The sequence below is a fragment of the Anopheles arabiensis genome, chromosome 3 (genome assembly GCF_016920715.1).
Source record: "Anopheles arabiensis isolate DONGOLA chromosome 3, AaraD3, whole genome shotgun sequence".
NCBI classification, from domain to species: domain Eukaryota; kingdom Metazoa; phylum Arthropoda; class Insecta; order Diptera; family Culicidae; genus Anopheles; species Anopheles arabiensis.
The window spans coordinates 6400697-6424152 of record NC_053518.1 but is presented as its reverse complement, the minus strand read 5'-3'; the positions used below and the strand labels follow the sequence as shown (position 1 = coordinate 6424152).

Genomic DNA, 23456 nt, shown 5'->3' with positions numbered 1-23456 from the left:
ATGAATTCCAATCAAATATTTTTTTTGCAGGAAACAATACCAACGTGCTTTTTGAATTGCAAAAAAATACAAAAAATACCAAAATTGATCACGTCAAAGTGCTGCTCCCGTGACCACAGGAGCTACCACTGTGCATTGCTGAGCTGTCAGCTTCCCGTCATATGTGCAAGCAGCTGAAAAAAGAAAAAAACGGAAAATAAGGAAAAACACAGCAAAACAGCGCAGCACGTACGGATGTACCAATAGATAGGTTCGGGTCGCGGGAGCACCAAAACAGCATCAGCGTGTGTGTGTGTGTGTGTGATCGGGTTTCGATCGCAAAAAGGAAGAAAAACCCCCGCAGCACCGAAACCAGGGAGCAGGCAGCTGCTCATCCCGTCAAAGCAGCGCTCATCTGCGTTGGCAAAGAAACCTCCCACAAGGGGCCTCGGGTTTTTGCGGAGAAAAGATGAGCTGGTGTGGCTTCTAAAACCACACAGGTGTATCGGTGGAAGTGGAGAAGACAATCTTGTTCCCCCGACGAGTGTCAGTGGGCCAATCCCCGTGGTGGACGGAGTTCGGAAGCGGAAGGGGGACCAAAATTAGATCTGCCAGAGTAGTGTGAGCGGAAAAACACCGCTAAGAAGCGTTGGTGCCCAGCATTGTGCCAACAACTCCTCCATACCCAAACGCACACACGCATAACAAGCTCTTTTCCAGCACGGATCGGCTGGAAAACGGGAACGGAAACGGAAGTGCAAAGTGTTTTCGTGCGAAGGGAAATCTACAGAGCAAAAAAGAGAGAGAAAGAGCGAGAGTGAGTGAGGTCACAAAGGGAGTGCTCCCGGTACACACGCGTATCGCATCCCCTCCCCACTCTGGTACCTTCCATCCTCAACCGACGGGACAATTTAGTGCCCAATGTGTGTGAACGCCGTGCTGGTGTGTGCGCGTCCGAATCACGTCGGCATGCAGGAGGGTTGATGGTTGATTTGTTTGCTAAATTGTTGCGCCCTCGCCGTTCCCTCCCCGCCCCACCCCCCTGTTCCGACCCGTTCCGTGTTTAGGTCACTGGGTGGGCTGTCGGTAGTGTAGCCCCGTGGCGGGGGAGAAGAAGAAAGCAACGACACACATCCCCGAACACACTCGGTTGCGTGTCATCCGTGCATTACGCGGTGCGTGTAGAGTGTGAATTTAGTGTGAGTGCGCGTGTGTGTGTTTGGTTGTGTGCGCTTGTGAGTGGGCTGCATGCCAAAGGTCACCACCACCACAACTGGGTGAAAATCCATCCCAAACAGCCCCTCACCCCCCAATCCGCACACACCATTCGATCGAAAGTGTGGAGCCTTCATCCAGCGACCAGGTCCAGCACCCAGCCCAGGACTTCTGTTTCCACGGCAACATTCACAGCCACCACGACGACGATGGATGAGCTGAGCGAGGCGGAACTGCGGTACTACAATGATCTGTTTAAAATCTGCAGCGAAACGGACGGGGCGGGCAAGATACCGGCCCTGAAGGCGACGTCACTGTTCCGCTCGGCCAACCTGTCCAGCGAGATCATAAACAAGGTTAGTAGGGAAGCGGGCGGCTAGGCGAAGGACCGCCGGAAGGTTCTGGTGGGTTTGGGGAGGGGGTGGGGTTACCATCAATGTTGGCGATTTAATCGGTTTTTATCTAAAATTAGCGCAACCACCAGGAAGGGAGAGAGAGGGTGAGAGTGAGCGGACGACCACGGGAGCAGTACTTTCGATGCACGAAAGAGCAATCTAGGAGCAAGGCGATACATTCATCCATACAGAACACACACACACACACACACATGCAGAGGGGCACACGAGCGCACCAGGGATGATGATAAAATCAACATGAACACGGGAGAGAGGTTGACACGATTGGGCATGCATGCGCGCTGTACCGGATGACCTCGGAAAGGCGGATGCCCCCGGGTACGAGAGCCGATGCCGATGCCATCGACACACAGAGCAGGAAGAAGAACGCGCACAGGAAGTTGGCACAGGAACACGAACACAGCCGAGCGGGTGGAGGAAGTGTCAACTAAATGAAGCCACCGTGCTACCGATGCTACACTCTCTCGCACACACACATCCCTTAACTTCCGTTCCTCGTGTTTGCGATCCCGACTACCACCCCCGGCTGAAGGTGGGTGGGCAGGAGGTGGTGTACTATAAATTGTAGTACCGGACGCGCGCGGGCGGATGTGTACTATTTTGTCAGCTGATTTTTGGCAAGCTTCCATCGGAACTTTGCTTTCACTTTTTGGTATCCAAATCCTCCCAATTTGGGAGGGGGTAATTTGAAATAAGAGGCACGGGGACAAAACCAAACACAAAACACAAATCCAGTGCATATTGGACGGGTCCGTGTCTGAGAGAATGCTTTCTTTCCCTCCAGTCACTTAAGTGCCTTATCGAAACCAAAAAAGGGACTTCTTTTTGGTGACTAACAATGGGCAAGTCTTTCCACTTGAATAGCGTGTTTTGGGGGGTACGGGAAGGCGAAAGTCATCGATTCTACATGCACACATAAACACACGCACACCATATATTCATTGGTGTCTTGGGACGTGGTTTCGCCCTCCCTTACGGTCCCAGACGGTCGTTGAGCCAGCAGTCTAATCTCCTTCGTGCACCATCCCACTAATGATAATAGCACACGTCCCAATTAGAAGACTTTGGAGGTGGACGGAAGTGGGGGGGGGGAGTGAAATGAAGAAACCCCCTCCGCTCCTCTACCCGGAGACGGTGGCGACGATACTGCGGAGAAACATAATTTATGATTAGCGCACGAAAGCGCCGCGGTAACGTTAGGGGGGGTGGGCGAAATTCAACACCACAACCGCCCCACAGGTGTCGGTCACTACCACGGCCACACAAACACACACAGGCACACAGGGTACACTCGTACTAGACAAGCCGTTTTGTGTTTTAGGCACGGTATTTATAGACACATTTTTTTGTTTCTACTATTTGCGGTGTGGGTTTGTGGCGTCAGTTTTCGATTCCACTAGCCTCGATGCAACAGGCGCAACGCGATCCATTATTGTGGGGCTTTTTAAAGCTGCTGGTTGGCAGATGAAGTTGATTGGAATAGTTTTTCGTTTTTTCTCCAGTTTATGTTGAATGTTTTTTTTCATATGTTATACTAAGGATTATTGGATTTTGTTGTTGTTCAGAATCTTGAACTAGAGCTGAACTGAAATCCCCTTAAAAAGCTCCGTCCAGTTGCTCCAGTAAGCGTAAGACAGCCTACTCGATCGCGTCTGTCGGTCGTTAAAATGTGAAACTTCTTAAAACAAGGCATATTGACACAAACAGTGATGCCTCATACTCTTATCGAAAAGTAAACAAAAATTCCACCCCACTCTATCTTTCTCTCTCTCTTGTGTATATCCCTTTTTCTCTCAACAAATTCTACCACTCACTCACATGTCTGCGTCTTTGTTTCTCTCTTTTTCTTTGCAGATTACGGCACTGGCTGGAATTCCCCAAACGGCATTGCACCTTTCCCGGCAGCAGTTTTACGGCTGTCTGAAGCTGATCGCCGCCTACCAGGCCGCTGTGCCGCTGCGGGAAGAGATTCTTACAACTTCGGTCAATCTGCCGCTGCCCCAGTTCAGCTGGATCGATCCGGCGACGGGACCATCGTCCGGGGCGGGCGACTCTTCGTCCCTTTCCTCGAGCATCTTGTCGGCGGCGGGATCGGGCAGCGGTACCGGGGCCGGAGGCAGCCAAACGGGCACGCTGGAACGCAACGGCTACAGTGAGGTGAACCGTCGTGCCTCGCTAAAAATGGCTGGCGGTGTAACGGGTGGAGGCGGTGGTGCGGGAAGCACAACACAGGACAGCAGTGCCTCGACCGGGGGCGAAATGACCAACTCCGACCAGCCGAGCACCGACTCCGAGGTGGAGCATAACGATGATCCGGCCAATATGATTCGGGGTGAGCGCGAGCGGCACACGGTCGGTATGCTGAAGGGCGGTGGCATTGTGATGATCGGCAACAGCCATCCACTGGTGGGCGGAGGGGCCGGTGGTGGTGGTGGTCATGGCGGAGGACACGGTGGTGGTGGTGGTGGAGGATCGCCGGAAGCGTGGAGTACGGCAAGCGACAGCCCGACGCCGACGAACAGCGTCGCGGAACGGCCGTGGGCCAATCAAACCCTCTGGCAGGGGTTGGTGTGTGAGGAGCAGCGGCAGCTGCTGGGCACGGAGGAGGAATCGTCCGACCGGCACAGCAGCGACGAGGACGAGCAGGAGATTGATCTCGAGTATTTCTACCAGATTTCACAAACGCAGAAGGACTACTATCTGAAACAGTTCCGCACGATCCAGCCGGACGTGCACGGGCTGGTGAGCGGACCGGTTGCGAGGTAAGTTGTGTGGACTTGTGTTCCATCACTACAATTATAATACAAAATTACTGGTATTTTGTAGGGTTTTCTTCGAGAAATCACGCATCCCGATCGACGAGCTGCGACACATCTGGCAGATGTGCGACGTGACGCGGGATGGCGCCCTAAACTTGGCCGAATTCACCGCCGCCATGCATCTGGTGGTGCTGCGTCGCAACAACATACCCGTGCCGGCCACGCTACCCCCCTGTCTGTTGCCAACGCTACTGCAACACTCACTGCTTCAACCGGCAGCGGGCGGTGCATCCGGCAGTTCCGCTCTGCCGGCCAGTGCTTCGGCCGAGGTGCCAACAACGACCGGTGGCAGCGGTTCTGGTGCTGCCGCCGGTGCGAATGTTTCCCTCGCTAACGAACGAACCGAACCGGCGGAAGCCGATCTGCTACATCTCGAAAGCGATGACAATGTAGAGAGCAGCAGCCGGAAGCGGTTCGACGCCCACAAAGACTATCAGCGCATGGTGCCGGTGCCGGACACGCTCGCGTTTGCGAAGGTTGCTGCACCGGCCGGTGGTGGCGCGCCGGTAGGGGCCAGCGTTGCCGCACACGATGCCAGCCCGCCCTCCGTGTCGTCGGCGACCGGTGTTGGCAGCAGCAGCGGTACGACCGGCTCCGTATCGGTCGCCAACGCCACCAAGGGCAGCAGCAACAGTGGCAGCAACAGCAGCAGCGCGGCTGTGTCCACGACTGGCGGTCGCAAAACGCCACCGAACGTTTCGCCGCCGGTTTTGGCGCAGCACCATCAACAGCACGCGGCCGGCTCGGCCCAGAAGGTGAAACAATCAGCCGACCATCCAGTCACGCCACCGAACACGAAAACCAACAAGGTACTGGGTGTGGTTTTGAGATAATGCGAACGTTTTTTTATTGCTGTTTTTCTCGGTTTTTTGTAGGAGTGGAACTCAACCACGAAAGAATGGACCAAGTTCATGGAATCTCCCACATCGAACGTCTCTAGTCCGGGCCCGAAGCCGGTCAACTTTGATCTGCAGCGAACGACGCAGGCGATTGTGTCCAATCCACACATTGTGCATCCTGTCCCATTACGTGTTACCCCTGTTGGTAAGTGTGAGTGTGTGAATTAGTGATGGGAAAAATGATGTTTTGATCACGATCGGTTCCGGATAGTAGGTCTGGAATCAATGTCCGGAATCGGTACTGGAATCAATCCGGAATTGGAATTTAATCCGGAATTGGAATCGGATCCGGAATTGGAATCTGATCTGGAATTAGAATCGGGACCGGAATTGGAATCGGATCCGGAATAGGAATCGCATCCGGAATCTGAATCAAATCTGGAATCGAAATTGAATCCGAAATCGGAATCGAATCCGGAATCCGAATCGGCTACCACCATGGGCGATTTCCGGGTCAATTCCGATTCCGGAGCCGATTCTGACTGCGGAGCCGATACCGAAATCGGAGTCAGTTTAGGAATTGATGCCGGAATCGGAACTCTTATTAAACCCTTTTTCCCTCTTCCCCCTTCCCAGGTGCTGAAGCGGTCGATAATGGTAGTCTAGTCTATGGTAGTGACGGCACCGGCAGCCTAATGGTCGTCCAAACGAGGGACGATTCCAGCCCGAAGCAACAAACTTCCCAGCAGCAGCAGCAGCAACCGCCACTGCCCCATCATCACAGCACGCCCCGGGACTCGCTCACGAACAGCGGCGATTTACGTGCCATCCAAAGACCGCAGCCGAAGAAACCACCGTCGAAGGGTGTCGGGGCGATACCGCCACCGCCGCAGCGTGATTCCGGCGGTGCCCATCCAGCGAGCAGTGCGCACTCGGGCAACGATTCGATGACCGTTTCGCTCGATGCGTCCGGCTTTGCGGCTAGCAGCAGCAGTAGTGCGGGTGGCAGTAACGCAACCGCCACCATCGAACGTTTGCCCTCGCTGGCAAAGAAACAATCGGTCGATCAGCAGCCACCGCCACCGCCGCTGCCGCCACCGAGACCGTCCGCCCATCGGCACACGCGCAGCAGCAGCCTGGACCTGAACAAGCTGAAGCTCACGACGAACAGTGCGGCCATGGCACCGATAGGCGATCCGCTCAAGATGCCACCACCGCCCGAGGTGCCACCGAGGGTAACGCCGACCGGGGAGGCACCCACCGGCCATCGACAGCCGGCCCATGGGTTTGCCGACTTTACCCACTTTCCCAGCGGAGCATCGTCCGGACAGCGGATTGGGGTTGGTATCGGACTTTTCCATCGTACCGCGGTGTGAGACGATAATTAATTGCATTTTTTTGTTTTTTTTTCTATCTCCTCCCCCGCCGCCTTCGGTAGTCAATCGGTGATTCGAGCAACATCACAACGATCCATCTCGATGCGGCCGGCAACATGACACACCATTCCACACCGCGCGGTTCCGGCACGCTGCCGAAATCGCTCGTCATGCATCAGCCGCGCAACAGCGCGTTCGAGGTGTACCGTAAGCCGCACGCCGACGGACGACTGGTAGCGGCAGCGGCGTCGGCTGCTCGCGGTTCCCAGTCGCCCCAGTCGCAGCAACCGCCGCTGGTCACATCGCGCAGCGTCGACACGTCCGGTGCGGTGATGTCTGGCGGCGGCGACTACGATAAGCGCATTTCCGCGCTGAGCGACAGCTTGCGGCAGGTCCGGTTTAAAGCGAACGACCCGCCGCCCGTCATGCCGGACGTGCTGAAGCAGCTGAAGGAGCAGAATCTGCTGCTGCTGCGAATATGCAACGATCTGAGCGAGGAACTGCTGCACATTCAGCAGAAGCGGGAAGACATTCGCATCAAGATCGAGCTGCAGGAGCAGATACTGGGCGGTGGTGGTGGTGGTGGTAGTAACAGCACCACCTCCACCATGCTGTCCACCGGTCCGTCTTCATTGCCGGCCGTGTCCAGCACGTCCTCGTCCCACACCACCAACCACCACCATTCGCACCATCACGCGAATCTATGAGCGGGTGGTTCGGTCGGTTAAATCGGACACGATTCCATTGGTCCATTTGTTCGTGCTCCGGGCACCGTTTTACCACCCCTCGTGTGACGGTGCTCTGTGTTAGATAGTGTGTTTTGCTCTGACTATAAGGAAGCCATATAATCAACATCCATCTTGCATGGATACTGTGTTTAGATCGTGTCCCGTTTAGCAGTTAGATCGTCAAAGATATACATCTCGAACGCATATACGAAGCATGTCTCCTCTCTTTCTCCTCTCTCTATCTTTCTATATCTCCCGCGCGAACACACACCCTCCCACAAGGTTCCCCGTGTCTCTCGAAAAGAAACGAATAAGACATTGCACGCCGCATTGAGCAGCGTTTTGTAAATAGGATCAGAGTGCGGTGGGGTGTGTTCGTTTTTTCCTCTTTCGTCTGTTTTAGCTAGATTTATCCTTTTGCCTATAGTTATCCCGATCGATCGAATCTATCTCGTGTTATTGTGAAATTGATACTCATCCCTGTGCCGTGTGTGTGTGTCTAGCCACTGGGACAATATTTGATGGTTGTGTTTTGTTACTCCGCTGTCCGCTGTTGCGCATGTGTTGTGTGCTGTACATATTTCCGCTTTTCTTACGATTTTCATTGAAATGTCACTTCCAAGATCGTTTCAGTAGCTTTCGATTAGTGGGTGCATGAGGACAAGTATGCTAAAACGTTCCTCCTCTCGCCTTTTCATCGAAGATTTTGAGTTTGAGATGCTCGAAGCGGCACGATACCAAACTCAAACACACATTGTATCCTTTCCGTTATAAATTATGGACCAAACTGTAACTGTAATTGCATACGTTTTAAGCTTGTTTTTGTGACAAATTTTACTTTCTTGTCCTTACTACGAACTTCCCGCATCCGCTTTTATCGTCATTAGTTGCAGCAGTTCATTCCTTGCAAAATATCTCCTCAATTGCTATTCACTTAGTCCTTAACGCGCTCCTCCTCTCTGTGTCCTCAGCACACCCTCTCTGTCCAGTTTATGCCTTCCCAACACGCCGCACAAAAATAGCGCCATTCGATGGCGAGATTACTTCGATACGTTCGAAATGCTTGAAATCGTTAAAATGTGCATGCTGCTGTGCTGCGCTGCGCTGCAAGCGAGGGATCACTGTTAATCATTAAGCAACAAAAGAAGAAGAAAAAAGGGAATATATATACAGAAGACATACATGTGTACGTATGCGTGTATGTGTGTGTGTTTGTCTGTACGAATGTGTATGTGTGTTGAACACTTCCGCAACCCGTTGACTGGCTTAGAGAGTAGCACACCCCATGGTGGTGCAGTGTTTTTAAATCTTACATATTTTAATGATGAATTAATATACTTAGTCTGTATAGCGCTCTTCTGCCTGTGTCGTGTCGTAACGCAATGGAAACGCAACAATACAAAACAAAAAATACGATAATAATACGTTTTAAATAGCTGAGAGCTCATTCAAATCCGATGGCTGAGTGGTGGAAGTGGTGCAAAACGGAATCTATGAATATTGCGCGATAGATGACGATCGTTGAAGTTTGGATGAATGCGTTGTGGGAAAGGACGCGCGGGACTAGTAGTCGGACCATGGTGGTCATAATGAAGCTTGAGCGAATGTTCGTAAGAAAGAAACTGTTTAAAAGGTGGCTCGATGGACTGGGTGGACGCGTGGATTATATAAATTAAACCGTAAATCTCTACTGTCTAAACACTAAACACTATCATCGCCGCATGTGATCGAGACACGAAACAAAGTGAATGTTTGTTAAAGTAGAAGCTATCAAGGGAAGCGAAGGGAAGATTACTGTGTAGGAAGGAACAACCGCCCCGAGGGGCGGCTACTCGTACGTTTTTAGTGTGTCGTTTGGGGAAGTAGTAGCATAAAACACTGATAAGAAAAATGACGACGTATAAAAAGCTTGTGTTGTTACATTATGTGGACTGTGTATGGCTTGTTGCGGAGAGGGGCGTGGTATGTAAGGACGCGAAACGCGAACCTGGAAGGGTGATTCTATTTTATATACGATGTGTAATAATGCGTTAGCAAGCGATAAAAGAAACAAAATATTAATACAAAACAAAACGAATCCAAAACCCCCTCCCCCGGGGCTCGTTTATAATCAAAGAGTACGAGAGAAAGAGAGATTATTTATAGAACGTAGAAGAAGAAAACGTCGGTGCGCAAACAAAACAAAAAAAGCTCCAAACATATATTTTTCTCCCCTATTTGCGCGAACTGTACTAGTAGTAATTGGTATATTAAATTCATGGCGTAAATTTCACATTCACAGTGCAAACGACACGACCTAAGTATTACGAACACACTGGTGGGGGAAGCGCACTCATTTGGTACGGCCAAGTATGCATAAGATCGGTTGAAATGGATCTTTAAATCATGCATCCGTTTCGTCAGATCGTTAGAGGTTTCTTTTCCCCTTTCCCTCCGCGACGCGACGCCTCCAATTGTTTCTCTTTCCGATGGCGACAGTTTATGGCGGCTTTGCGTACCGACCGAGCAGCTCGCAGCATCCCGTTCCGTTTGTTCAGCTGCAAGTTGAGTGCCACCCAGCCCAGGACTATCATCGGTAGGAGGTGTGAAAGTGGGTGAAGGGAGGTCATAATTGTGTGTTTTCTACTTTTCTTTCGCCCTTGAAAGGAGCACCCGCACCGAAAGAGACACGATCAATGTCAATGCTAGTGAAAGAATCTAATTGTGCAGATCTCCGCTGTGCGTAAAAACCAACAAAACTAGGCAGAGAGAGAGGGAGAGAGAGGGAGAGAAAGAAAGAATGTTGAATAAACTCAAAGCATGTGTCATTCTAAAGAGAAATGTTTACTACCTCGTTTGAGTACGTAAAAATGTCCGAATGAAGTGTATGACGCATCCACGATTCGATGTTTATGGTTTAAAGGATTAAGGTGGAAGCGCTACTTCGAAGGACACCTGAATGGGGCAGATGCAGGAGAGGCTGGCGCAAGTGGCAGAACAAGGCAATCACCATAGCAACAGCATAGCAGTAACAATAGCGTCAGCATCGGCGCAGAAGACGAGGTGCCCCGCCACCTCCCAGGTGCAGCGGTACCATTACTCTGGGAAGTTGAACCGGCTGTTAGTGGCCACCATGAACGGGGTGCAGTGCAAGGTGAGAGTATCGAACTTGACGTCGGAATCGTTCGAATCTCACAGGGGTCTGAGGCAAGGTGACGGACTCTCCTGTCTGCTTTTCAACATCGCCCTGGAAGGTGTCATTAGAGGCGCGGGGCTAGACAACGACATCAGTGGCACGGTGCTCTACCGATCTCTCCAATTTCTTGGCTTCGCGGATGACATTGATATCATCGGCTGCACAACAGCGAGGTGTGTGAGGCGAGAATCAATGCGACGAAGACGAAGTACCTACTTGCCGGAGACTCAGACCATCTGGGGAGCAGTGTATTAGTTGACAATCTCGAGGTAGTAAAGGAGTTCTGCTATCTTGGGACGGTTCAGACAACGACATCAGCAGCGAAATCCGGAGACGCATTGTACAGGGGAATCGTGCATACTTTAGGCTTCACCGGCTGCTGAGATCCAGAAGACCTCGAGCCCGCACGAAATGTCAGATATATCGCACATTCATTGGCCCGGTGGTTCTCTATGGACACGAGTCCTGGACCATCCGAGTGGAGAATGCAAACGCTCTGGGCGTGTTTGAGCGAAGCATCCTCCGGACCATATTTGGCGGTGTGTTCGAGCATGGAGCGTGGAGGAGAAGGGTGAACCACGAGCTTGCTGGGTTGTACGGCGAACCGAGCATCCTGACGGTGGCGAAGGCTGGCAGGATACGATGGCTGGGGCATGTCATGAGGATGCCGGACTCATGCCCCACCAAGAAGGTGTTCGACAGCGATCCCCAGTTCGGCATAAGGCGCAGGCGAGCACAGCGATCTCGATGACTCGACCAGGTGAAGCGAGACCTGACGGAGATCGGGTGTCTACATGGATAGGAGAGTCATGTCACATCGACGTGCTCTTTTGTGAGCAGGCCAACAAGAGAGAGAGAGAGAGAGAGAGAGGATAACACCATCATCATCATCATCAATGTCTAAAGGAAGGTGACACAGCACAACAGGAAGATGATAAGCACTATTGACCAACAAATGCCATTTTCGTCATCGTTAATAGCTCGATCTGTAATGATTGATGGAAGATGGCAGAGTTCAGCTTGAAGCATTGAAGTAGCAGGAAACGAAGGATGCTTGGTAGCTCAATGATTAACCGAAAAACCGATAGCATTATCAAGGGATATCTCGCATTGATTCGTCCGTTCACGCTGCATCTAGATTAAGTGCGCGCGCCCGAACAAACAATGCGCACCTGGTAACGATGGATTATCGATTGCCTAATGGCACCGAACGAACCGGGGTGATGATAGCCGGGACTCGGGCTCGCTTTCCCAATTGACCATTCTACATACGGATTTTGTTACCGTAGGGCGTTAACGGCGATGCATTTTCGATAGGTTCAGTGTGAACGGAGCAGTGTACCGAGTCGGTCTCCAGGAGGAGGTAGTCTAAGAAGGTAAGATTACAACAGCATGGCAACATTCAGCAGATGCACCACGTGCTAATGTTGTGTGGTATATTAGAATCATGTGATCCTTGGCGAATATCGTGCGACATCTGTGAAATAGTGAAAGAGTGTAGATTTGTTGCGAAAGTATAAGTTGATTTAGTGCCTACAAGTGAAGAAACCCGTGTTATCCAAATGCCCAAAATCCTCTCGAAAACTATTTCCATCAGATATGTTGTGAAATTTTCCCAAACGTCGTTCCATCACATCGAAAATAATTTCCCGATATTGTTGTCACATAATTCTTTCATAATCCATCATCATCCCTTTACGGCCCGTTTGGACCTTATCTATCGATTGGTGGTTGTATATATGTTTAATCCCTTCCACCTCCTTTTAGACATCTATTATTACCGTTCCAAACAATGTGGATGGAGCTAATCACCTGTCTGATGGTCGCCTGATAACAGTCACTCTCCTGCCCACCCAATTCCCGCCCGTGTGTATATCGGAGGTTTAGTAGCGTCCGATAAGCGCCGTACATAAAGCACAAACATTGTCTTGCCCCAAAACAACGACCAACGATGGGCCGCTGCTGCTCCAACTGGTCACCGACGGGCAAACGGCTCTGCGCCCTCGGCAGCACGACCGCGCTGTGCGTGTTTGCCCTCGCGCTCGGTCTGGTGTGGCCCGCGCTAATATGGCAGATTGCGAAGCGCGAGTTCGTGCTGGAACCCGGCACCGAGGTGTACAAGAACTGGATTGAGCCACCGATCGACACCTACCTGGAGCTGTACCTGTGGAACTGGACGAACGCGGACGCGTACCTGACGGAGAAGCCGCACCTGGAGCAGCTCGGGCCGTACACATTCCGGGAGGTTCACGAGCGCGTCAATCTCAAGTGGAACGATAACGACACGCTGACGTTCCAGCAGCGCCGCATCTGGTACCACGTGCCGGAGCTGTCGGCCGGTGACTACGAGACGGACCGTGTCGTTACCATCAATCCGGTACTTCTGGTAAGTGGGGGAGTGGCACACTTCACCTTTGAACAGCGGCACTTAGTGGAGATCCTTCGCTTTTTGCAGACCGTTGGATACGCGCTGCGCAATGAGCCGGAATTCCTGTTCTACGTCGATGGCATCATCATGTTGAACGGTTTGGCCACCACGCCCTTTTACGATGTGCTGGTGCGTGAGATGATATTCGAAGGGTACGATGACAAGCTGCTGACGAATCTGCTCGCCCTGCTCGAATTGCTGCCGGAGGAATCGCGGCCACCGATCGATCTACCGCCGTACGATCGATTCGGTTGGTTTTTCGGGCGCAATGGTAGCGAAACGTATGACGGCACGTTCACGATCGGTACGGGCAAGGATAGCGTGTACAATACCGGCGTGATGCGGCTCTGGAACGGTGCGAACGCGACCGACTACTATCGGGGCGAGTGCGGCCGGATCCGTGGCACGACCGGGGAAGTTTGGCCACCGTGGGGCCGCACGCTCACTGGCACGCCGCCAAGCGTGAGCGTGTTTGCGCCGGACGTGTGCAGCTCGGTCACGCTGCAGTACGCCGAGGAGATGGAGCGGTACGGTATCGATGGGTTGCGCTGGATCGGGACGGATCGGGTGTTCGACAATGGGCTGCACTATCCGGAGACGGAGTGTCAGTGTACCGCGGAGAATGTGGCCGACTGTCCGCTGCTGGACAATGGGGCGATGGACGTTTCGAGGTGCAAGTTCGGTGCACCGGCGACGGTTTCGTATCCCCACTTTTATCTAGCGAACGAGAGCTATCTGGAGGGGATTAGTGGGATGGAGCCGAACGAGAAGGAGCATCGGTTCGAGATGGAGCTGGAACCGTACACGGGCGTGCCGTTGGGTGTGCGGGCCCAGCTGCAGGTCAATCTGGACGTGAAGCAGTACGGCATGACGTAAGCGTTTCTGTGTGAAATCATTGCAGGGAGTTGTTTGTAATGCGGCTCTCTCATCTCTCTGTTCCAGATTGCTGAAGGGCATACCGGAGGTGATGCTGCCGGTGCTATGGTTCCGGCAAACGGCGAGCCTGACCGAGGAGTTGGCGGACGATATTAAGGTAAGCGGAGCCACTTTTCCGACCATTTCACTGACCAACTAATGCGCCATTTTGTGCGCCATTCCCGTAGCTAATCCTGGTACTTCCCGACATCGGTGTTTACGTCTCATATGCACTGGGCGCGCTTGGAATAATCGGTCTAGTACTTGCGGTGTACTTCTCCGTCACAAGATGGAAGCTACAAAGTCCACCGCAACCAGTAGAAGCAAAGACGGCACTGTAGATTAACTAATAAACACTTTTGGGAATACAGTTGTTTTTTCCTGTCCGAACAACACTAAACTTGTCATCGCTTTGGCATATCTCACGATCTAGTTAGCATGTGTGTATACACCTTGGCCCGCTAAATGTCAGTGAAGCAACTCAACGTCAACATCAGTTTGCAGTGATACAGTGATAATAATAGTAAGTTCGATCTTTATTAGAATACCTGTGTTGCTCGTATTAAAAACAAAATCTACTCAGCGCCGGAAGGAAGCAAAAGAGTGCTCCGCCATCCTTAGGCACCGATGCACTGGTTGTACGCGGCCGCGATGGCAGCGAAATCGGCGGCAGCCGCGTTGGCGGTGCTGCTCGTGCAGGTCGCCACATCGTTGGCCGTGTTGGCCACATCCACCACCTCACCCGTCTTGATGTTGGCCACATCGAGCGCCACGTTCGTAATGTAGGCCGGTGCGTTCGGCACGGTCGCGGTCTGGCAGAGCGTGGACGGGAAGAGCGACGCGATGCACACGCTAACGCTGGCCGTCGAGGTGCGGACACGGGTGACGGCCGAGTTGACGACCGCGATCGTGTTGCCGACCAGGATGTTCACCACATTGGTCGCGTCCACTACGCAGCCACCGAGGGCGGTCGTGTAGAACACGTCCGTGCGCACGGCCAGCGGCAGGTAGGTCTGGGAGCAGTTCACGATGGTCGCGTTCGTGCTGGCCAGGTTGGCCACGATCGGTCCGATCACGGCGGACGCGTTGCCCGAGATGGAGGCGTTCGCCGAGGCGACGGCATTCAGTGTCACCGTGTTCAGGACGGCCAGGCTCGACTGGAGCGTCGACACCAGGCTGGTCAGGTTGCTGATGGCCGTGTTGGCGGCGGCCGTCACGCTTGCCTTCGTTTGGCCGGCGAACAGGTTCAGCACGCTGTTGAGCGAGGTCAGCGCGTTGTTGATGTTGGTGATGCCCTGCGTCAGGGCGGCATTGGTCGCCGGGGCAACGTTCGCGATGATGTTGTTGAACGAACCGACCGCCGAGTTCAGCACGTTGTTGGCGTTGTTCAGGGCGGCGTTAACGGTCGCGTTGACGGCGGCAATGCCGGCTGGGGTGTACGGGACGGCTGCGTTCGCAGCAAGCGCTCCACTGACCTGTGCGGCCGCGGACAGCTGCAGCGGGATGTTAGCGGTAGTGTACAGCACGTTGGCCGCATCGCCGAGGAAGGTCGCGATCGAGCTGATACCGTTCGGGCCGAGCGCACCGAGCAGGGTGGTGGCCGTGCCGGGGTTAGCGGTGGCGTTGTTGATCGCCTGGATGGCGGTGGCCAGATCGGCGTTGAGCGTGTTCGTGAGGTTGCCCAGCGCGGCAGCAACGGTCGAGTTGCCGAACACGGACGAGGCGGCGCTGACGGCCGAATTGACGGCGGTGGCCACGTTGTTCAGCGCGTTGATGACGATCTGACCGTTGGCAGCGGTCGGTGCTCCCGACAGTCCGGAACCGATGGTGTTCAGGTTGGTGGTGACACCGCCGAGCAGGCTGTTCAGCGTGTTCGTGATCGTGGACAGCGTGTTGGTCAGCAGCGTGCCCGCCGCCGTACCGATGTTGGTGACGGCCGTGTTCAGCGCGTTCAGCGTCGAGGAGACCACATTGTTCACGAGGTTCAGTATCGGCAGGTTCGTGCTGATCGTCCCACTGCCGGCAACACCGATGCTGCCGAGGTTAAGGCTACCGCTCAGGGTGCCCGAGGTGCCGGAGATCAATGAGGTAGCGACATTGTTTAGCAGTCCCAGAAAGCTGTTTGTCACCGTTCCAAGAAGGCTGAGTTGCGGTGCCGCCTAGGACAGCGGGAAAAGCAGAAATTCCGAACAAATCGTTAGTTACCGGTTCCATGACTCTAATCTTCACTCATTTTTACTTACCTGGGCGGAGACCAGCAAAGCGCAAAGCAGGAAGGCCTTCTTCCACAGCATCGCGATTGAGGTGTTTTGTTCGGGAGTGTGGTGGGCTGGATGAGCCAACGAGAGCACTACTTTGAAAACTGTACCACACTACCCGGTCGGGCAGGTACTTTTATACCGGCTGTGTGCCCGTTTCGGAAGACTCCTGAGAGCAGGACAATCCCAACCATTGTGTCGGCGGTAGAATGCGCGAAAAACGTTCAGAAAACACAGACCGATCCCGTGTTGGCCCCATTTGTCTGGCACGTGCAAACGTCTCCGCAAAGAAGCATCGAGAACTGTTATGATCACCGTGCAAGATCGCCTGCGTGAAAACTAGCTATGTTTGTCCATCCCAGGTTGTGCCCTCCCCCCCCCCCCCTCCTTCGCCGTGCCCTTATTTTTCATACCCTCCCTGTGTGGAGCAAACCATGTGTTGTTGTTGATTGATAAGAAGGGAGCGTAGGTTCTCGATCTTGGCATACACCTGCAAACCTGCGCGGGAAATTGAATTTGAATGTTCCTCAATGTTAACCATTGATTATGGTGATGATGGATCTGGAAGCGTAGTAGCATCGTAGCAAGCGTAGTAAGATACGTTTGATAACAACACACAAAAGGGCGGGACGCGTTTTGTAGAGCAAGTACAATAACCTGAACTTCATTCCTCGGTAAAATAGTGCGGAATATTTTGGAAATTACCCGATCCCCTGGTACAGTCATCAACCCGCACGGGTAATAACATGTCCGTCATGGGTTCACGTATGGGCTCGTGCCTCCTGCTATGGGTAATTATCAAGTCACTAATAGTCGTCAAGCTCGAGCCGATCTCGTAGTACAGTCGACAACTGGTACGACTTAACAACATGCTCGTCATGGGTTCAAGCCCCAAATAGACTGTGTCGCCATATATATGTAGGACATGACTGGCTATCCTGCTGCTATATGGGGGTAATCCAAAAGTCACTGAAAGCCGCCAACCCTACAAGTGGTACAAGCAGGCCTTGACCCCGACAACGGTTGTTGAGCCAAAAGAAGAAGAAGAAGAAGAGTAATCAAGCTCTCATTAGAGGTGTACAAGCAGGCCTTGACCGACCACGGCTGTTGCGGCAAAGACGAAGTAGAAGATGTTCCTAGCTTGAGAAACTGGAACAGATCGCAGATGTTTATCGATTTGATATGTGACAATTGTTTCAATATCATGTTTATTATCGATAAAGTGGATATAATTTTACTCATAAGGTTTTGAGACGAAATTGATTCATATTTTAGATACCGAATGAATCTAAAAGATTCAGAAACATCAAGGAACCTAACTCTTATCTTAGGAAGATCATGAATCTTGAGATTTTGGAATAAGAAAAGTGATATCTAAGGCCTCTTTAATTAGAAAGCTACATTTTATGGTTTTTGTTTGTGTAAATTGCAATTATTTCAGATGAACCAGATGTAAAATTTAGAAGGATTTAACAAGAATCGTTTATCGTTGGAGAATGCTGAATATCATAATTTATAAATCTTGATAGATTGATGTTTTGATTAAAGAATCACAAAGTTCAAGCGACTTGAAATTGATTCCATTTGCTCCTCAATTCTCCAGACTCGTACAGAAGATTCATCACACAAATCTTCATTAAAGATCCCGAGGCTATCTCAATTTGGGATGTTTGCGCCACCATCAGGTATATCAAATGTATAACCAATCAATACTAATATCCATCAACCCATCGGTTTGGTATTATTTATTAGTTTGTCGAGTAAACTCGCACTCATACAGCTATTACGCCCCATTCTTTTATTTCTCTACTACTACACTACTGGTTGGTCGTTTGGCAGGTAGCCAACAGCTGATCCAGCTTGGCCGCCTTGGCCACCAGTCCGTGGTTCAGGATGGCCGCACAGCTCTCCACACGCTGCACCGTTGCCAAGCTCTCGAGATTGATCATTGCCACGACCAGCTTCGACTGGATGCTTACATCCTTCATCAGGGCATCGCTCAGCGCGATCGTCTAGGGGCGAAGAAGAAGAAGAAGAAGAAGAAGAAGAAAAACGTTTGGAATAATCGGAAACGAAATTGCACTTCTACTATGAACACTAACTCACCTCAGAAAGACACGCCGCAATGCCAAGCTTGATCACCTTGGGCGAGGTGTTGGAGCCCAGATTAAGGCAGAAGTTGATGCGATTTGAGATGGTACGCGTCTGCTCGCGGATCACCATGTTGTACTCGCTGACGAACGAGTCCGTGTAGCCCGTGTTGGCATAGTCGTTGAAGCACTTCTGCAGTCCGTCCCGCATGTTGTTCTCGAGGTTCGTGATGGCGCCACCGTACTTGAAGTTGCAGTTGCTAGCGAACGCGCCACCCCCCGACATGGTGGCGGCCAGACCGAACAGGGACTTATCAAACACCGGCACCAGCGCCTTTACGTTGGTCTGAACGAACGATTCCGCGCCGGTAAAGATCTGCGTCATCTGGCTCATCATGCTGCTCTGGATGATGACTGAGTTGGACTGGATCGCGGCATTGGTGACACCGATCGAGATGTTCAGCTGCTGGGCCGCTTTGCTCGTATCCTGATCGAAGACGAAGCTGTTCACGCGAGACAGTGTGTTCTTGATATCGGTCACACCCCAGCCGAACTCCCACGAGATCTTGCCCTGGTAGGAGGAAATGCGGCCCACCACCTGGTTGTAGTAATCCCTCTGCGTATTGTTGACCGAGTTCAACGCATTGTTCAGATCGTTGCTGTAAGTGTTCAGAATGTTGCCCGACTGCTCGAACGAGGAGCGAATCGCGCGCACGGTCGTGGTAAGACCCTTCTCCGCGGTCGTCACTACCGAAATGGCACCGGCCAGATTGAACAGCACGGCCTGGTTGATGTTTGCCTGAATGGTGGACTGCGTTAGCGGCTGGCCAGAGGCAAGCACCGCCGCCACACCCTTGTACAGCTGGTCCAGATAGGTGGAGATGTCCGTCATCGCCGTCTGGATCATCATCACCCAGGACGTGAGAGCGCCAGTGTTCTGGGAAGACGTAGACGTCTGGATGCTCTTGATCAGCGTGCTCGCCTGATCGAGCGAAGCGAATGCCCGATCCATGGTGGCGTTCATGCTGCCAAACATGCAGGACGGGGCCGTCTGCTTGTTGCTCGACACGAACGAGATATTGCGCAGCACATCGTTCACGTTGACGGTGATGTTACCGACGAGGGAAATCAGTGCCTCGCCCGACACGATCATGTTGGTGGCGCCGTTCAGCTTGGCAAGCTGGTAGCCACCGATCGCGCCCTGCAAATCGGACGTAGTGAACGATACCATTCCGGCGGCCGATTGGATGTTGGGGTTATTGCTCGTAACAAAGTCGATCGAAATGTCCAGTCCCAGATCTGGCGAACCATGCTAGAAGAAGAAGGCCAAAGGGGCGAAGAAGAAACGAAAGATCACCAACTGCGTGCGCTTACTAGAACAGAACAGGACAGTCACGGCTCTCACGTACGCTCAAGCCACAGAGCAGCGGTATCAGCAGCACAGTACAAGCGCTCCACACTCCCATGGTGATGCAAGGCTAACTACGATACGGTAAACTTATTAGTATATCAAAGACGAAGTTTACGAACAGCGTGCGTTCGGTTCGACCACTTCTCGCGTACTCCGGCCGTGTCTGGCAGGGTGGATCTGTTCTAGTTTTTTGGACGGCAGCATGTTTACCGAATCTGGCCAAAGCACCATCTTTTACACCTTTTTTCTGAGCCTCTCTCTTCCCAATTCCCTTCCCCTCCACGCGCCCTTCAGCAACGAATCCTTTTCCAGGGCACTGCAACAGTGGCACAGACTGCCTGCGCAATCACGGCTACCTACTGCACGTCTCTCGGCTTCGGGTTCGGGGTTTCAGTTCAGTCTTCACCTAGCCAGACGTTTAAATATTTGTACAACCTGAAAAGATGCCGCGCTTTGGATGGGAACACATTTTGGACGTGATAGAAATAAAAGAGGCAAAAATTTGAGCTAAATGTTTATGGCAACAGACAAGCTTAAAATATGATATGTAATTATAGTTCAAAATTATTTTTTAGCAAAATGTTTGATGCGAGTTTTGCAAAAGTCGAGCAGTTTGAAATGAACTCAGCTAAACTCTCGTATGAATCTGTTTGTCCATGTTGGATGTTAGTTGCGTTAGTAATTGCTCGGAAAACATTTACCATAACTAATCTTCCGATGAATCTAATGCGGATTGAAGGTATATTGCTGGCGGTTAGCATCATCGTACAGCTGCGCCAATATTTACCGATGATTATACCATATACTACTATGGGATATAGTCCCTCCTTCCATGCTATTCCAACTAAAACGCTATCCCTGAGGAACTTCAAATCTGCGAAGTTTGTTTATTCACCAGCAACTATGAAGTTCTCTGTTCGTTTTGTGAGAATACGCTTGCTCCAATATTTGCCACTATATCAAGCAATACCAGGAAGAATGAGTCCCCGACATTCATTTGTCTGTTGTGGCTCAATTCTTTGAATAGTTTGAACAATTGCATCAATCCTGAGTGTTGTTATTTCGGTTAAACGGAACACCCTTGAAGATAAAACTCTCTGGTGAGGTTCAGTTACATGAAACACTAGACACTAGAGTCGTTAAAATTAAATCAAATGATTTTTTGCAAAAAAAACGATCATTCCAGGACGGTCCCATTCTTTGGATGAATGGGCCCGTTGGTCCCTAAATCGATTGATCTTGATGTCGATGCCCATTTTAATGGGACAAGGCGGTAGACGAACAAAATGCTCAATTTTTCAAATTGTCTTTGTGTTAGAAGATTCAAAATTTCAGCTTTTTCTCTTGAAGCTTGAATAACGCCCGTGCAATGTGGATTGCAATAACACATCCAAGGTCCTGCTGGTGACAGGTAAACAAACCGACTACAGTACCACTTGAACAAACTGGTAGCAATATGTTGCAAAATGTATGACGCAGGCAAAAATAATAAAAAAGAGCTCCCTCTAATCGTGAAGGATAGGACGTTGGAAAGGACAACGCAACTTAGTGATTGACCTTATTTTATTATTATTTTTTTTGTACTATTGAAGACACCTTGAGATGCACCTGGTCAGTTGCTAACCAAGCTGTTTGCTGTTGGCGGCTCTTTCTAAAGGTTCTAGCCTCATGCGATCTGTGTTTGGTTGGCTGGGCGCCTTTGTACAGATGTCAAAACTGCAACCTAACAACAGGCTACTTGATTTGATTCATATCTTATATGGGCCGATTCTTATTAGCAAACCAAGCAAGTCTAAGAAACGATTCTTATTAGAAAACAAAACAACTCTATTGGAATCTTAAGACAGGCCTCGAGCAACCGACATCGTTATGACAAATAAGAAGAAGATTTATATAATTCCGCAATCACTGTAATATTCAACGTTAATTCCACTCCTTGCAAAAGATATATGAGGGAACCGACATCCATCATGTAGGAGATTTCTTTCCTTTTTGTACACTGAACAAACAAACCCCTTTGGATATTTTTGACTCTTTTTCCTATTTCTTATCGACATATAAAACAACAAAGAAGAAACATATATTTCAGCTGCTTGCCGTTGCAAACGCTGCTGCTGCTGCTATTAGTTGTGGCTGCCCCTCTCCATTACTGGCCAGTAGATAGACACGTGTTAAGCGATGGCACAATTCCCTCCGCCATTGCCGTGTACGTTTTGGCGACCTGGTTGATGCAGGTCTTGACCCGATTGTTCGATGCCACCACCTCCAGCTGCATCATCGTGTTGATCAGCGTGAACTGCTGTGCGATCGTCGCCTCGTAAATCGGGCCCACGTAGATCGAGATCTGGAATGAATATACCGTTGTCATTGGACACGTCCGCCTTTCAACCGCCCAACCACACACGTACCCCCTTGTAACAGGCATTGATTTCAGCCTGCACTTCCTCCCGGGATGAGGGTGAGCCGAGGCTGGCGCAGGAGCGCACATGGTTGCCCAGAGCCTGATAGTTTTGCTTAATGAGCGTCACGAAGTTGTTGATGATCCAGGACACTCGGCCCTGCTCGTTGTTTTCGTCGTTCAGACAGTCCTGGAAACGATCGCCCGCCTGGTTGACCGAGTCCTGGGCCGTGTTCGAGAACCGCGAACGGCAGGTGGACAGGAACGGGGAGGACGAGCTGGTGATGATGTTAAAGTACTGTGACTGTGCCGTGCTGAATGCGCTGAACGTCGCACTGACGGACGCTTGCATTTTGGTGTTCATACACGACCCAACGGACGAGAAGCTGGCGGACACCGTGATCGATGCCGACGAGCTCGACTGCAGTGTGGAACTCGACTTCTGCAGCACGTCCAGCGCGAGCAGTGCATTCTGGCTGATGCTTTCGCTCGTCAGGAACTGGGTGATCGTTTCCGAGGAACTCTTCAGATGGAACGACATATCGTTGCGCAGGCTGACGAACTTGTTCGAGTAATCGTTCACCTTGTTCACGATGTTGTTGGAGAAGGAGACGAGCGTGGAGTTAATCGAGCTGCGCTTGCTGACGATCGCGTTGTCCAGCTGGGCGGTTGCATCTTGCAGCTGGAAGTGAATTTGAAAAGGAGAGATCACGATAGAGAGAGATCAAACAAGATGCACTAATCTGGCAGCCTCGACACCACCACTGTTCACTCACGTTGATGGCAAGCACTGCCAACGATAGGGCAAACCAGAGCAGAGAACGGCGCGTCATGATTAGGAACTACAGTGTGTCGTGCGTAATATCTCCTCTCGGTCGAAATGATGATAGGCGACTAAATCCATCCAACAGTCTGTCGGCAAGGGTAGTAGAAAATCTGGCTAGCAAAACAGTTGACACAACTTTCCCAAAAAGAAAGACAAGAGCACGAAACGCACAGACATCCACATGAGAACATTGATTGTTCAAACAAGCTGTATCTTCTTCACCGTCTTTGTTTGATTTGGAGCGACCTGAAGATATTCCCGCATGCTGGAAGAGCTCGAAAGATGCGATAGATGTGTCTCTTTTCTACTATTAAGCATTGATTCGGCTGAGAAGTGGTTGATTTTCATCTGGATTTTGGAATTCACTCGTACAAATGCTGCGATATGCAGAAGAGATCCGATCGAGCGAGAACGATGCATAGTTTACCAAATCGCCACCAGAGAGCGTCAGACAGCAAAACCGTTGCTAAGACAACGCCACACTAGCCTAGCTGCACGTGACAGTTGACCGTGGTTAGTGATGTTCGTTGATTCGTTGAAGCAACCTCTATTCGTGGGTAGAATTCTACCTGAAATTGTTGAA

General features: G+C 51.3%; 6 protein-coding genes across 6 annotated transcripts in view; 2 read left to right on the top strand and 4 right to left on the bottom strand.

Annotated features, from left to right (window-relative positions):
• Positions 1–177: 177 nt before the first annotated feature.
• LOC120904652 (ralBP1-associated Eps domain-containing protein 1) lies at positions 178–9449 on the top strand. Its single transcript, XM_040314828.1, has 6 exons — positions 178–1550; positions 3465–4372; positions 4437–5238; positions 5305–5473; positions 5905–6608; positions 6707–9449. Exons 1-6 carry the CDS (start codon positions 1404–1406, stop codon positions 7349–7351), a joined length of 3375 nt encoding a protein of 1124 aa, XP_040170762.1. The 5' UTR covers positions 178–1403; the 3' UTR covers positions 7352–9449.
• A 2359-nt stretch (positions 9450–11808) lies between these two features.
• LOC120903969 (protein croquemort-like) lies at positions 11809–14253 on the top strand. Its single transcript, XM_040313654.1, has 5 exons — positions 11809–11923; positions 12315–12933; positions 13003–13847; positions 13918–14008; positions 14079–14253. The coding sequence occupies exons 2-5, from the start codon at positions 12499–12501 to the stop codon at positions 14229–14231; spliced, it is 1524 nt and encodes a 507-aa protein (XP_040169588.1). The 5' UTR covers positions 11809–11923; positions 12315–12498; the 3' UTR covers positions 14232–14253.
• Positions 14254–14387: 134 nt separating this feature from the next.
• Positions 14388–16246, bottom strand: LOC120903967 (extracellular matrix-binding protein EbhA-like). Its single transcript, XM_040313653.1, has 2 exons — positions 16134–16246; positions 14388–16049 (listed from the first exon to the last, which is right to left on the bottom strand). The coding sequence occupies exons 1-2, from the start codon at positions 16182–16184 to the stop codon at positions 14508–14510; spliced, it is 1593 nt and encodes a 530-aa protein (XP_040169587.1). The 5' UTR covers positions 16185–16246; the 3' UTR covers positions 14388–14507.
• Positions 16247–17858: 1612 nt separating this feature from the next.
• LOC120901785 lies at positions 17859–19992 on the bottom strand. Its single transcript, XM_040310029.1, has 3 exons — positions 19648–19992; positions 18255–19550; positions 17859–18160 (listed from the first exon to the last, which is right to left on the bottom strand). Exons 1-3 carry the CDS (start codon positions 19702–19704, stop codon positions 17966–17968), a joined length of 1548 nt encoding a protein of 515 aa, XP_040165963.1. The 5' UTR covers positions 19705–19992; the 3' UTR covers positions 17859–17965.
• Positions 19993–21671: 1679 nt separating this feature from the next.
• LOC120901789 lies at positions 21672–22934 on the bottom strand. Its single transcript, XM_040310033.1, has 3 exons — positions 22824–22934; positions 22058–22729; positions 21672–21993 (listed from the first exon to the last, which is right to left on the bottom strand). Exons 1-3 carry the CDS (start codon positions 22878–22880, stop codon positions 21796–21798), a joined length of 927 nt encoding a protein of 308 aa, XP_040165967.1. The 5' UTR covers positions 22881–22934; the 3' UTR covers positions 21672–21795.
• A 285-nt stretch (positions 22935–23219) lies between these two features.
• LOC120901782 overlaps positions 23220–23456 on the bottom strand; it is a 77513-nt gene continuing 77276 nt past the window's right edge. The window contains exon 13 of the mRNA XM_040310023.1: positions 23220–23442. Within this exon, the coding sequence (XP_040165957.1) occupies positions 23321–23442 (122 nt within the window). The 3' untranslated portion in view covers positions 23220–23320. The remainder of the gene's footprint in view (positions 23443–23456) is intronic.